This window comes from Ambystoma mexicanum, chromosome 7p (genome assembly GCF_040938575.1).
Source record: "Ambystoma mexicanum isolate Mex_15411 chromosome 7p, UKY_AmexF1_1, whole genome shotgun sequence".
Taxonomy (NCBI): domain Eukaryota; kingdom Metazoa; phylum Chordata; class Amphibia; order Caudata; family Ambystomatidae; genus Ambystoma; species Ambystoma mexicanum.
Genome location: NC_090939.1, coordinates 927,138,147 through 927,153,272, shown reverse-complemented (window position 1 = coordinate 927,153,272; position 15,126 = coordinate 927,138,147). Strand labels below are relative to the sequence as shown.

Genomic DNA, 15,126 nt, shown 5'->3' with positions numbered 1-15,126 from the left:
CAGGTTTATCTATACAATTTCCAAAGGAACCAGGCCAAACAGCGGAAATTTCTGCCTACATGGAAGGGAACTTTTGAAATTGTAGACAAGATCTCCCCAATCGCCTACAACATCTGCATCCCCTATGGTAGTTTGGCAGATGGGGAAGATAAGTAGGTCCATATATATCAGCTAAAGTGTTGCCATCCCAGGCACACTCTGCAGCAACTGGAGGAGTCCTCTGCAATCCCAGAGGGAGCCGCTCCAGATTAATACAAGTCCAACCCTAAAATATTCCACATATAGCCTATAAAATTCTATGATTCTTGAATGCAAAGGTCTCCTGATGTATAAAATGTATATGTTCGCCCCACCATTAATAGTGGTGGGGAAATGACTACGAATATGTTTCTGCCGCTTTTGCTTTGTCATCCTAGGAGAGATGAAACCATGGAGACTGACCAAGGAGGACGACCCGGGGACCGGGAGCAAAGATCTGAGGGGTCCGGGGTACCGCACGAAACTCCCATCAGGACCGGCGACGAGAACCGATCGATCCACCCTGATGGAGGAAAAGATGCTGAACTGTGCCATCTGCGGAATCGGAAGAATATGATGTGGACATCCCAGCGCATGGATCAAAACATCCTTTGCACCCGACTCCCCCTCGACTCGAAATCAAAGTGCAGTCGGGCGGGGGGGCTTGTCAGGTGTCTTGTCCCACATTTGAACTATTATGCTGCAACAATTGGTGCTGTGGGCTTAGAAAATCCAAGATGGCTGAAAAGCACACAATTGCGCCAGAATCCAGGAAAACCACGCAGTTTTTGCGCACACCAAAATGGTCGCCTGACCTGCCACCCACCAGTGCGAGCGTGAAGGGCCAGAAGTGCCATGAATGAAACCTGATGCCAAAGGAAAAACAGCAGTGCCTGTCAGCTCAAAAAGCGCTTTGAATTCACCTTTGTTTCTCTAAATGCAAGCTCAAAATGCCTATTTCAAACATTGCAAGATATTCAAAAATCTTACTGAACACCAGCAGACGTCTAGTAGAAGTTAGTCTTGTGTGCATACCAAATCTGGAAAGATCAAGAGCCTAAAATAATGTTCATAACACAACTGGCTGAGCTGTGGATGTCAGCAGCTTAAGTGAAATTGGACTTAAAGCCACTAAAATCGAAATGTTTAAAATAAATGAGTGATTTACTTTGGAGTGTCACATAGGTTTCAACTGTTTAAATGTCATAGTTTTGAACTTAGAATCAGCGTTCTAGCTGCATGTGTCAAAATTGTAAGTTTGATTTGAATGAAGAAAAATGGGAACAAAAGTGACATTTGGCTGAAGCCTGGTTTAAAGGGATTAAATTCTGCCCGGCAACTACCCCCGACAGGAGTTGAAACTTGCCCAGCAACTGTATTCACAGGCCTGGCCTCCCTTCTGCTGCCCCACAAAAAGGAGATTACACCTCTCTGATTGAATCAAGGGAGGGGTGCCTGGGACTGCAGGAAAGCAGAACAATGAACGTCCCTTTGCTCCAAGCAATTTCTAAATCATGGGGTCGTAAATGGCTTCCTCTTAGAAGGAAATGGGAGGGGCACTGCCTCTGTGAGCCAGCTGAGCTTGGAGGAAGTGGACAAACCAGAAATTCCCCCATGTGCTATGGGAAACCACACCCCTCTGGCCAGAGCATAATTTTAGAAAGATGGATAATTCATAGTACATAATTGTCAAAATTATATCAATAATATCATGATTCCTGTGATTTTTCTGTGCATATTTTAAGAGGTGTTAGGACTCTGTGGTATTGTCGCGTTTCGAAGGTTCCACGATCAGTCTGAGGAATCACTTGGGTTAGATGCCGCTAAAGTAATTCAGACTTCCTTCCTGAGAGCACAGCTTGCAGGGAAAAGAAACACCTGTCAGGCCAAGGGCTCAGGCAAAAAGGCAGAACGCACAGCGGAGCTAGAGGGAAGAAAACAAACAAAGCAAATATTACATACCGTTTGTTGACAATTCCAGTCCCTCTACCCCCTCCGAGCCCCACAAGCTTACCTGTGTATTCTTTTCCTTCAGCGGAATACCTACTTGTGACAATACACAAGAATGGGAGTGCGTGAAGGTCAGGGGAAGTTTTCTTGCTTGAATGAAGGGGGACCATAGACTTCCCTCAATGATGGATTAGTGATGTCAACAGTAGAGTGTCCCCCATTCCAATGAGTGAAAACAAAATCAAATGTTCCAAAAGTAAGTAGGCAAAAGAAAACAGCAGAGCGTCCCACTATCCAAGCAGTGAAGCCAAGTGTCTCAAAATCCAAGGGGGCGGAGTAAATGATGAGCACAGCAAAGCGTCCCAAAAAATCCCACAAGTGATGAGCACAGCAAAGCGTCCCAACAATAACCAAGAAGTGAGGTTTCTCCACTCGGGGAGCGGGTGGCCAGGAGTGATTTGAAGACTACGGGGTTGAAGGGAGCCGGAAACCAGACATGAGAAGCAGAATCCAAAACAAGTCCGAGGTGTATTCCGTGGTCGAGCAGGGGAGTTGATCAAACGAAGGTCTAAGGCAGAACCAAGGAGACGATAACAAGGTCCAAGGTCCAAGGTAAGCATAGAATTCAGGAACCAGAAAGGCAAGGAAAAGGGGAGAAGGAACTTATTCCAAGAGCGGAGCTCGCGTAACGCAATGGTTTAGGAGCACCGGCTTACTGGGGGCGTGGCCAATTATAGGAAGTGAAATGCAATCGAGGCGTGGAACGCACGCAAAAAGAAAGTAAAAAACGTTCCAAAGGTTCCTTGCGGGCATCGTCCTCTTGGGAGATGTAGTTGATTACCGGCGGTGGCGTCGGCGTTGCCGCAAACGCCAAGTTAAACGCCACGGGCTTCTCCCCTGGGCATAAGAATACCCTAAGAAACCGGGGGACGTGACAGTACCCCTCCTCAAAGATGGACCTCCCCCGGGTCTCGAACCATTAGACCGGAGAAACGCCCGCAAAAGACGCGGAGCGTGAAGATTTGAGGCGGGTTCCCAGGTACGATCTTCGGGGTCATAGCCTTTCCAGTCTACTAGATAATGCCGGGTGCCCCGGATTACTTGAGTATCTAATATGGCCTGAACCTCATATTCCTCTTCCCCCTGAATCGCAATGGGAGCGGGACGATCACCCAGACGTGTACCGGCAACATAAGGCCGTAATAGGGAGACGTGGAACACGGGGTGGATCTTCCAAGCCGAGGGTATGCCCAAACGATAGGCCACTGCGTTGATGCATCGCGTGATGGTATAGGGACCCACGTAGCGGGGATTCAGCTTACGTTTGCCTGGTATGCGAAGGTGCACAGTGGATAGCCAGACCTTGTCCCCCAGGTGATACTCCGGGGCTGTCCTACGATGCCTATCAGCATTTCGTTTCGTGCGATCCTGTGCTTGGTGTAGATGCTGAAGCACAGCGGCACGGATAGATCGTAAGGACTGGGCTGTTGCCTGCGCTGCGGGTACTCGTGCCACCGAAGGAAGGGTGGATGGTAGAACTCGAGGATGTAAACCATACATGGCATAGAAGGGTGAACAACCAGCCGATGCATGGCAGGCATTGTTGTAAGCGAATTCCGCAGCCCCCAATACAGACAGCCAGTCCGATTGATATTGTAGACACAAACATCGGAGATACTGCTCCATTGTGGCATTGAGACGTTCTGTCTGCCCGTCCGTCTGAGGATGGTATGCTGAGGATAGGCGAACGTCAATGCCAAGAAATCGAGTGAGAGCCACCCAAAAACGCGAGGTGAATTGGGATCCACGATCTGAGATAAGGATCAGAGGGAGGCCAAATAGGCGAACCACCTGTTCGAAGAACAACTTGGCCAATGTAGGAGCAGAAGGAACACCATTGCAGGGGACAAAGCGTGCCATCTTGGTGAAGGCATCTACCACCACCAAGATAGTGGTAAACCCCTGGACTGGTGGTAGTTCTACCACAAAATCAAGTGACACAGTGTGCCATGGGCGTGATGGGATGGGCATTTTCTGGAGAAGCCCCACCGGTTTTCCAGGTACCGTTTTGCATTGTGTACAGACGGCACATTTAGATACATAGTCTGCCACATCCCGTTTCATATTGGGCCACCAACACCACTGGAGGAGTAGATCAGTTGTCTTAGTTTGTCCTGGATGGGCCGCCAGGCGAGTATCATGGGACCAGTTTAGGGCCTGTAACCGAGTCCGAGCATCAGGGATATATAGACGTTCCTGTACGTAAGGTAATCCCGATATCAATTGTGCTTTTAGCCCTTGAATTACCTCCCCATGGTCAGCAGCCCAGTGACGGATCCGTTCTAATAAGGAACCGGTTGCAGCACAGACACACATAACCGTGTTGTGTGGCAAAACAGGAAGGACTGCCTCCTCGAAGGGGATATCAACTCCGATACGAGAAAGTGCATCGGCCTTGCCATGCAAGGGGCCCGGTCGATAAGAAACCGTGAAATTGAATTGTGCAAAAAACAAATGCCATCTGATTTGTCTAGAGTTGGTACATTTCACCGTGGATAGAGCTTGTAGGTTACGGTGGTCCGTGTAAACCGTGACAGGGTGTCGACCCCCCAGTAGATGGTGTCTCCACTCCTTAAAAGCAGCTCGAATAGCCAATAGCTCACGTTCCATTATAGTATAATGTTTTTCCGGAGAAGTCAATTTCCTGGAAAAGAAGGCTACTGGGTGTAGTTGCCGAGTCGTGGGGCATTTTTGAGATAAGATCGCCCCAAGGGCAAGGGCAGAGGCATCAGCTTCGATGATGAAAGGTAATAGGGGGTTTGGATGTAGCAAGACCGGAGCCGTAGTGAACGCCTCTTTCAAGGCCTGAAAGGCGTCCTGAGCCTGAATGTCCCAACAAAAGGGAACTGAGGGACTGGTAAGGCGTGTCAATGGGACTACAATGGCTGAAAAGGATGCAATAAAGCGTCTATAAAAGTTAGCAAATCCTAGGAAAGATTGCAAACCCTTAAGCGAAGTAGGAGCAGGCCAATCAAGGACTGCTCGTATCTTTGCATCATGCATATGAACACCCTGAGAGGATATCACGAATCCTAGAAACTCCACAGAGGAAACATGAAAGACACATTTTTCAGCCTTTGCATATAACCCATGTTCCCGAAGACGGAGTAACACCGTTCGGACATGGTTCTCATGTTGTGATAACGTTTCCGAGAATATTAATATATCATCCAGATATATCACAACAAAACATCCAACAGGTCTCGGAAGATGTCATTGACAAAGTGTTGGAAGGTTGCGGGGGCGTTACATAGACCAAACGGCATTACTAGGTATTCAAAAAGGCCGTATTTGCACTTGAAGGCAGTCTTCCACTCGTCGCCCGCACGCACTCTCACCAGATTGTAGGCCCCCCTTAGATCTAGTTTCGTAAAGAGTTTGGCGGTAGAGAGACGATCCAACAACTCCGAAATGAGGGGTAATGGGTACTGGTTTTTTATTGTCACAGCATTAAGTGCACGATAATCTACACAAGGCCGGAGATCCCCTTCCTTTTTTGGGACAAAAAAAATCGGAGAAGCAGCTGGAGAACGGGAAGGTCTTATATGGCCCAATCTCAGAGATTTCTCAACGTACTCCTTTAGGAGTTCTTCCTCAGGCCGTGCCAAAGAATATATCCTTCCGTGGGGGAGAATGGCATTGGGTACCAAATCAATCGGACAGTCATATTCCCGATGTGGCGGCAGTTGTTCAGACAAACCTTTGTCAAACACTTCAATCGGGTCCTGATATGCAGAAGGGATTTCCACCGTCATCCTAGTAGTAGCGTTACAAGTGAGGATACTTGAAATCAGAGCCTTACATGGAGATGGGTGAGATGTCCCGTGAAGTGGAAAGCAGTCCCTCAAACACAGGGGAGAAGAAAAAAGCACTGTTTGCTCCACCCAATCAATGATAGGGTTATGTTTACGCAACCATGGGAGGCCCAAGATGACCCCAAATTGTGGTGTGGAAATGAGATCGAAGGACAGGTATTCTGTATGCCCTTCCGTTGTGCTCATCCGCAAGGGTTGTGTTTGTTTTACAACATGACCCGAAACCAAACAGGAGCCGTCTACTGCATAGACAAGTTCTGGTGACTCCTTAGGGTCTACCGGGATACTATAGGTTGCCGCCAGATGTTCATCCATATAATTACCTGTTGCCCCGGAATCTATCATGACTGGACTAGAAAAGACTTGAGAGTTGGGCAACATAAAAGACATATCTAAATATATGTGCGCGGCAGCTGTTTGAAGGAATGAGCCATTGGAAGGCTGACCCGTCACGTCGGCTCGATTTAGGGACGGGTCGTGGCGTTTCCCGCCCGTTTAACAGGGCGTTTAGGGCAGACACGAATGAAATGTCCCGTTTGTCCACAATACAGACACAGATTGTTTTGCATTCTTCTCTCCCTCTCTGCTTTTGAGAGGGGACCTTTTACTGCCCCAATTTGCATGGGTTCTACCTCTCCAGAGGTTGGAGAAGATCCTAATTCGGATTTGCCAGGGCGAGGATCAAGGTGACGGCGTTCTCCACGCCTTTGTTGCATCCGAGCATCGACCTGTAATACCAAATCAAGCAATTCAGGAAATACTGATGGGATAGAAGGGACAACGGACAATGCGTCCTTAAGTTCGTCTGATAACCCCTTATAAAAGACTGCCGCCTTTTTTGATTCAGGCCAAGAGGTTTCTGCGGCCAGCTGATTAAATCGGGCTAAATACGCCAAAAGAGGTTGTTTCCCCTGGGATATTGCCAAAAACTCTAAATCCGAAGCCTGAGCCTTATATCTGGTGTCAAAGACCAGATTCATGGCGACTAGTAGGGCATCGAAATCGTACAAGACCGGGTCATTGGACTCCAACAATGGATTCGCCCAGGCCGCAGCCATACCCCCTAGATGAGAGAGCACAAAAGCTGCTTTTGTTTCAGAATTAGGGAATGCCAAGGGACGGCATAGGAAATGTAAACGACATTGATTGACAAATGTCCTATATGTTTTTGGGTCTCCCGTGAAGCGTTCCGGTGGTGCCAATGGAAAAGGACCCGGCAACACCACAGGGGCTAGGGGTGTCGGAGGAACTGGTGGTGGTACAGGAGCGGGAACATCCCCAAACTCCTCATCCACCGGCAAGGGTTGCACAAAGCTTTGCATGACATCCATGCGTTGGTGCAAAGCGGCATGTGCTGCTGCCATGTCTGTGCGTAACGTGGTAAAGGCTTGCATCATAGCAGCCATAGGATCTGCATTAGGATCCATCTCGGACAGACAGGCACCAGTATTAGGCTCCTAAATCTGTCGCGTTTCGAGGGTTCCACGATCAGTCTGAGGAATCACTTGGGTTAGATGCCGCTAAAGTAATTCAGACTTCCTTCCTGAGAGCACAGCTTGCAGGGAAAAGAAACACCTGTCAGGCCAAGGGCTCAGGCAAAAAGGCAGAACGCACAGCGGAGCTAGAGGGAAGAAAACAAACAAAGCAAATATTACATACCGTTTGTTGACAATTCCAGTCCCTCTACCCCCTCCGAGCCCCACAAGCTTACCTGTGTATTCTTTTCCTTCAGCGGAATACCTACTTGTGACAATACACAAGAATGGGAGTGCGTGAAGGTCAGGGGAAGTTTTCTTGCTTGAATGAAGGGGGACCATAGACTTCCCTCAATGATGGATTAGTGATGTCAACAGTAGAGTGTCCCCCATTCCAATGAGTGAAAACAAAATCAAATGTTCCAAAAGTAAGTAGGCAAAAGAAAACAGCAGAGCGTCCCACTATCCAAGCAGTGAAGCCAAGTGTCTCAAAATCCAAGGGGGCGGAGTAAATGATGAGCACAGCAAAGCGTCCCAAAAAATCCCACAAGTGATGAACACAGCAAAGCGTCCCAAAAAATCCCACAAGTGATGAGCACAGCAAAGCGTCCCAACAATAACCAAGAAGTGAGGTTTCTCCACTCGGGGAGCGGGTGGCCAGGAGTGATTTGAAGACTACGGGGTTGAAGGGAGCCGGAAACCAGACATGAGAAGCAGAATCCAAAACAAGTCTGAGGTGTATTCCGTGGTCGAGCAGGGGAGTTGATCAAACGAAGGTCTAAGGCAGAACCAAGGAGACGATAACAAGGTCCAAGGTCCAAGGTAAGCATAGAATTCAGGAACCAGAAAGGCAAGGAAAAGGGGAGAAGGAACTTATTCCAAGAGCGGAGCTCGCGTAACGCAATGGTTTAGGAGCACCGGCTTACTGGGGGCGTGGCCAATTATAGGAAGTGAAATGCAATCGAGGCGTGGAACGCACGCAAAAAGAAAGTAAAAAACGTTCCAAAGGTTCCTTGCGGGCATCGTCCTCTTGGGAGATGTAGTTGATTACCGGCGGTGGCGTCGGCGTTGCCGCAAACGCCAAGTTAAACGCCACGGGCTTCTCCCCTTGGCATAAGAATACCCTAAGAAACCGGGGGACGTGACAGGTATGTTCTGGGGGTAGTAGCTGAAAATAGGGTATTACTCCAAATGTATGTATGTTAAAAATTTGACACTTCATCATCTGATGCCCATATTCCTTGCGCACATTTGTGTAAACTTTGGAAAGGTTTAGAGGTTGTGTTCTGGATGAAAAGGGCAGAATTCTGTCAGAAGTGAACACAACATCTTACAAAGACAGGGATCGGATAGTTTGGCGCTACAGAAAATATGTTAACTGGACATATAATATTAGAAAAATTGTACATAGATAAATATGCATTTAAGTCAAAAATAGATTTGTGTGCAAAGTGACAAGGGGAGTGTTCTTTCTGTATGCCATAAAAAGGATGCCGGATGACTCACAATTCAGTTCCCCAGTCAGGCGACAGAGAATCCTATAGCCTATCAGGATCCTCAGAGGGTTGGGCATAGAAAGTCAGTCTTCCCACCCACTTTCAAAAGACATAAAAAGAGCCACTGAGACCCAGGTAGACATTCACTTTCCACTTTCTTGCGAAGCACTTTTCCGGACGACTTCCAATCCAGACAATATCCAGAGACCAGAACTTAGAATTCAGACTCCAGAACTTGAAGCAGAGAGGCCAATCCACAAGCTGAATCCTTTTCAGCAGGCCTCAAAATCTTTTGCAACCTGATATTCAACAGCCGGGCGAGCTGTTTGATTCTGCCAAGAACTTTTGCCAAAACCAGAGACCAGACCAGACCGCTGTGCAGTGCCAGAACTTTTGCCAAAACCAGAGACCAGACCAGACTGCTGTGCAGTTCCAGAACTTTTGCCAGAACCAGAGATCCAGACCAGCAGAGCCGAGAGAACCGCCGCCAAACCTGTTGACCAGATCTGTGACGAGGCCCATTCCTTCCAAAATTAGGAGTGAGTATCCAGCCAGAGCTGTGCAAAACCAATCTCCTAGTTTAAAATAATCTAATTCAAACCATTTCCACCTATTTAGAACTGCATAGAAATCGTGTGTCCATTCTGTGATTTCAAACCTGTGAAACGGTCATTTGTCATTCTGAGCTTTACTTTAATTTTGAGAATCTACCTCCACTAAATTGTCCGTATCTTTGGAACCGCACGTGCTAGGAACAAGATTTAACTTTCATTTTAAAGCTAAGAATCTAAGCTTTCCAACAAGCCCTAAAGTTTCTACTCCTTATAGTTTTTCTGTAATCGTGCTTTACGCACTTGGAAAAAGTGCCACGAATTGCAATTTGAATTAAATTTCTCCACCTGTCAAAAACGCTGTCTTTTGCTTGCAACTGCTGAAATCCGTTTTCAACCTGATAATCCCTCATGAATCACTGATAGTGTTGACCTGAACTAATCTTAAGTAGCTATCACCTTCCCTGAATCTCCTATAGGGAATTAAAATCATTTTTAGCATATTTTTCACTTCTTTGCTAATCACATGTAAAAGTATTTTGCCTGTTTAAAATCATCCCTGTTGCTCTAAGCTTGCTAGGGGGGAACTAGAATTTGTATTGCATTTGATTATATTCCGGAAAATTGTGTGCTCTTTTCCATCTCTTTATATTGCATAGGGGGGAGTGAATTGTCAAAAGAAAAAGTGATTATATTATCTCTTGTTGAAACCATATCAGTTTATTTCTGTGCTGCATTCTTTTCCATCTTTGCATTTCCTTGAAACCATAAAGTCTTCTCGGCTACCTTATCCTCTCTATACCAACTCCTAAGTAATTAAAAAGGTGTGCTAGTGTAATATTATCCATTGTTGATCACTGTCATATTCATAAGTGTGCTATCAAATATTAATTTATTTATAAAAGTGTGATATATATCTTGTTTAATTTTTCAATAAATCTTTTAATTTGCTAAACAAACCTACTTCTTGGCTCAGTGAGTTCAGGGGGATTCAAAGAGAGGGGTGTTATACAAGGGTTTATCATCCAGATCTATGAACTTGTCATAAACATATATAAATAAGGGCTTCCCTTGGGCATCCCAGACTAGGCACTGACTTAGTTGGAGTACTGAATTGAAGTCGGTTAACACGTGGTACTCGGACCTTCTAGACATGTCCATCTGTCCCCCAGTACGTCTTCCTCAGAGAGAGGACCTTCTCTCACAAATGGAGGGTCAGGTTCTCCATCAAGAGGTCCAAACTCTCAACCTTCATGCTTGGTATCTGAAAGGCTGAGATACAAGGATTGGGACCTTCCAGATGACGTCATGGAGGTGTTGCTTTCGGCAAGAAGGCCAGCAACAAAATCTCTATACCGTTGCCGTTGGAGGAAGTTTTGCAACTGGTGCAGAGAATAGAATGTCGATCCTTTTCTATGTTCAATTCCGGAAGTACCGTCCTTCCTCTTGTCCCTAGCGCATAGAGGTCTAAATGTGGGAACCATTAAAGGTTATCTTGCAGCGCTTTCCATCTTCAAGCGCTCGTCGGAAGAATGCTCCTATTTCAAAATTCCTTTGGTAGTGCAATTCTTAAAGGGACTCACTAATGCTTTTCCCCCTTACCCATTCCAAGTGCCAATTTGGGATCTCAATCTGGTTCTAAAATTATTAATGTGTGCTCCCTTTGAGCCTTTGAAAACTTGTCCATTAAGATTACTGACATGGAAACCTGCTTTCCTAGTTGCTTTAACATCTGCAAGACAAGTGAGCGAATTGCAGGCACTGTCTTCTGGGCCACCCTATACTGTGTTCCATAAGGACAGAGTTGTGTTGAGGGTTAAACCCTAATTTTTACCTAAAGTGGTATCTGATTTTCATTTAAGTCAGAAAATTGTTTTACCCGCATTCTATCCTCCACCACATCCTACTAAGGAGGAGGAAAGATTACACAGGTTGGATCCAAAAAGAGCTTTAAGCTTTTACATCTCTAGGCTTTCCAAGCTTAGAGTGGACAACCAACTGTTTATCGGCTACACCGGAAGGAAATTGGGTCAATCGGTGACAAAACAGGCAATATCACGCTGGATTGTGCCTTGCATTTCAGAATGCTACAGATTAGCACAAAAAGACCCACCAGAAGGGTTAAGGGCTCATTCCACCAGAGGCATCGCCTCTTCGACAGCCCTTCAAAGAGGTGTTCCAATAAGGTCCATTTAAGAAGCTGCAACTTGGTCTTCACTGCAAACCTTTTTCAAAATTCTATAGTCTGGATGTTTCCCAGTCTAAGGAGCTGAATTTTGGTAAAGCAGTACTATATTCAGCCATCTAAGGGCATTGAAAAATCTAAACCCTCCTCCAGAGAAATTATCCATACTGCTTTGGGAGTCTACCTAATATGAGGAATATGTTGGAGGACACAATCCACTCGAAGAACAAGTTACTTACCAAGTGGTAACGTTCTTTCGATTGGATGTTCCTCCAACGTATTCCTCATCGCCCTCCCAGCCTACCACTCTGTAGATTTTTCCGGGTTATTGCCAACTCAACTCTCGCAAGGCTGCTACCTGTCTGCCGGCACAATCTACACAGTATAAAATCAAAGGTGAAAAAGGAAAAACAGAACTGAGGCCAACGGGCGCCGCGCATGCTACTTATACACCCAATGACGTCACCCTCGACGGAGGCCTTCGAGGGACCATCGACTCGACGACATTGACGCACGGCATCCTCTGCCGAAAACATTTCCGAAGAGCAGCAGAGCTGGATGGAATACATCTAAGATGAGGAATACGTTGGAGGAACATCCAATCGAAAGAACGTTACCAGTTGGTAAGTAACTTGTTCTTCTGACTTATTGGTTGACATTGTCCATTGCAAAACTCTGAATACAAATGTTAACTCTGTTCCTGGATGGTGCATCGCCGACATTTCATTGGATTGTTTATTATCCTGTCATTCTTTTAGGGGATCCAGTCAGTACAATCGTGCTGTCACCAACCTTTGTATATAGCAATGAAACATGTTTCCAGGAGTTTGAGAAAGAAGAAAACAGAGGTGAGTGTGGTAAATATGTTTTGGAGCCCAAAGGGGCTCTTATTTTTTAGGCTTCACATAGTAAATGAGAAAAAGAAATAGCCAGGTTTTTGATTCATTTAGAGAAAGCAAAATAGTCAACGGTAGCACAATCAGAGACTGGGTAGAGGACATAAGGACATAAGATTGAGAAGGCTCTGCCTTCACAAGGTGTTCTGGAAAATCGGTCTTTATCAAGAAGCAAAAGATGTGAATGAAGAGAACTCACTGGAGTGTAAGGTGATAGTATTTTTTTTTAAATAACAAGTTTTATTGGGTTTTTGTACATGTATACAAAACAAACAATATCCAATCAAGACAAAATTGAACACAACACTAAAACATAGATTGCATACATATGAAAAAGGGGGGGCAATGCACATGAAAATTGAGATTCGTCCCGGCGCACACGTACATCTATTGTGGATAGACACATATATACAAAACCATTTGTATTATCGTCCGGCTTCACAACCGGTTGATGGCGAGGCAGTTCTTTGTATTAAAGTCTTGGCTTGATGGCAAGGCTATGTAATGCCGTTCATTCGCCCAAGCATCGCTTACTCATAGTATTTGTTCCCATTTTCCCCATATTTTATCCGCCTTGCCAGGGCCGGCCCTCCCTTGGTATATTCGACGTTCCATCAGACTGACCGCATCCACGTCCGTGGACCATTGGTCATAGCTTGGGCAGATTTCAGACCCCCACAATTGTGCAATGTTACATTTGGCAATCCCTGCGGATGTTGACAGCAGTAGTCTTTCGAAGCGGGATAGTTCTCCTTCCTCTTCAATATCTAAGAGGAATAGTTTGAGGTCATTAGGTATCGGGCGTCCCATGACCCTCGATAGTCTTTCGGTACATTTCCTCCAAAAGTTTTGTATGTGCGTGCACTGCCATAGGATGTGGTAGAAGGTTCCCTATTCCTGTTTACAGCGCAGACATTTGGGATTGTTTGCTTTCCCCCAGTTATAGAACGTTAGGCACTGGTAGTATATTCTGTGGAGGATCTTTAGTTGGATAAGTCTGATTCTGGCTGAGATTGCTATATCCCTGGCGTGCATCAGGGCCGAAATCCAATCCTCAGGAAGTATCGGGCTGACATCTCCTTCCCATTTCAGTTAGTTCTGTCGTGGCAAAAGCGGAAATGGCATTATACATGGTGGAAGTGATTTTGTTTTCCACCCTGTCTACAACTATGTTTCGCTCTATAGGGGTGCATTCCGGCATGTCTGTCAATTGGTCCCTTTGGGTTGAGAGGGCATGGTGTAACTGCTCGTAGTGGTAGCGTTCGGTAACTGGGAGGGCATATTGAGTCGAGAACTCGACAAATGGAATGAACTGATTATTCACAAATATTTGTTGTAGAGTGTGTATATGGACTGCAGCCCAGCTGGGCCACTTCGGGAGTCTACTGAGACCTGTGAGATGGGCGTTGTTCCAAATAGGCTGGACTGGGGTGATTTTCTTATCCCAACCAATATGTTTGTGGGAGTCTTTCCATATTTGTGTTGTCTGTGCCACTATCGAGCGCTCAGGAGGGCGACATTGTTTCCCATAGAGACTTTCGAGTAGGGACATATCCTGCCTGGCATTTATTTCCGCTCGTATATGTGGGAGTCTGGGGTTGCCATGTAGAATGTCATTGACTGTTGCCATTTGGTCCACCCAATAGTAAACTTGGATGTTGGGGAGACCTATCCCCCCTTCCCAGACTGAGCGTTGCAGGGTTTTGAGGGCTATCCTCTGGTGTTTCCCTCCCCACAGCAGCCTGCGTGTTGTTCCATCTATTTTGCAGAATTCTTCCGAGGGGATATAAAGGGGGGCATTTTGAAGGATGTATAAGAATCGGGGTAGGGTTAACATCTTGAAGAGCGCTGCTCTGCCTAGTACTGTCAGTGGTAGGGCCTCCCAGTGAGTCACATCTTGTTTGAATTTTCTCATTATTGGGTATAGGTTTTGGGGTATATAAGTGTCAAGGGTGTTGGTGATGATGATGCCTAAATATCTGAATTGTGTAAGCTCAATCTGGTAGGGGGAGCCTTGTGGTGGTATACAGTCCACACCCTTCACAGGGAAGAGCACCGATTTAAGCCAGTTCACCCTGAAGCCGCTAAAGGTTCCGTAGTTTCTTAGGATAGCAGTGACTATGGGGCCTGAGATCGCCGGGTCACCTAAGTATATCAGGAGGTCATCTGCATAGAGGGATATCTTGTCCTCCCATTCCAAGTTCCATCGAAAGCCTGACCATGTGTCTGTGTCTCGCAGGATGACTGCCAGTGGCTCGATTATTAAGGCAAACAGTATTGCCGAGAGGGGACATCCCTGCCTGGTGCCTTTCCACAATCGGAAGACATGCGAGAGCCAACCATTCACCTTCACCTCTGCCAGGGGATCCTTATAAAGAAGCTGGACCCATTTTATAAATGGTTCACCAAAGTTCATTTTCTTCATAATTGCCCACAGTGCCTCCCAGTACACCGAATCAAAGGCTTTTTTGAAGTCTATGGCCAGCAGTGCCGCTGATTGTTGCAGGGTAGGCGCTCCTTCCAAGGTTAGATGCAGCCTTCGGATATTCATTCTGGTTGACCTCTGGGGCATAAAGCCGCATTGGTCCGGGTGGATCAGCTCCGTGATGACCATTTGGAGTCTGTTCGCCAGTACCTTGGCCAGTATTTTCGCTTCCGTATTTATTAGTGATATGGGCCT

At 46.3% G+C, this 15,126-nt stretch overlaps 1 protein-coding gene across 5 annotated transcripts in view; it reads left to right on the top strand.

Moving 5' to 3' along the window:
• The window catches only part of LOC138526453 (uncharacterized), a 577,404-nt gene that overhangs the window by 409,158 nt on the left and 153,120 nt on the right, over positions 1-15,126 (top strand). For 4 of the 5 annotated variants that reach the window (XM_069637218.1, XM_069637216.1, XM_069637219.1 and 1 more), the window contains one exon: positions 12,309-12,398. The exons of the other annotated variant lie outside the window; for it this stretch is intronic. In XM_069637218.1, coding sequence (XP_069493319.1) covers positions 12,309-12,398 — 90 coding nt within the window. The remainder of the gene's footprint in view (positions 1-12,308; positions 12,399-15,126) is intronic. 5 annotated transcript variants of the gene reach the window in all.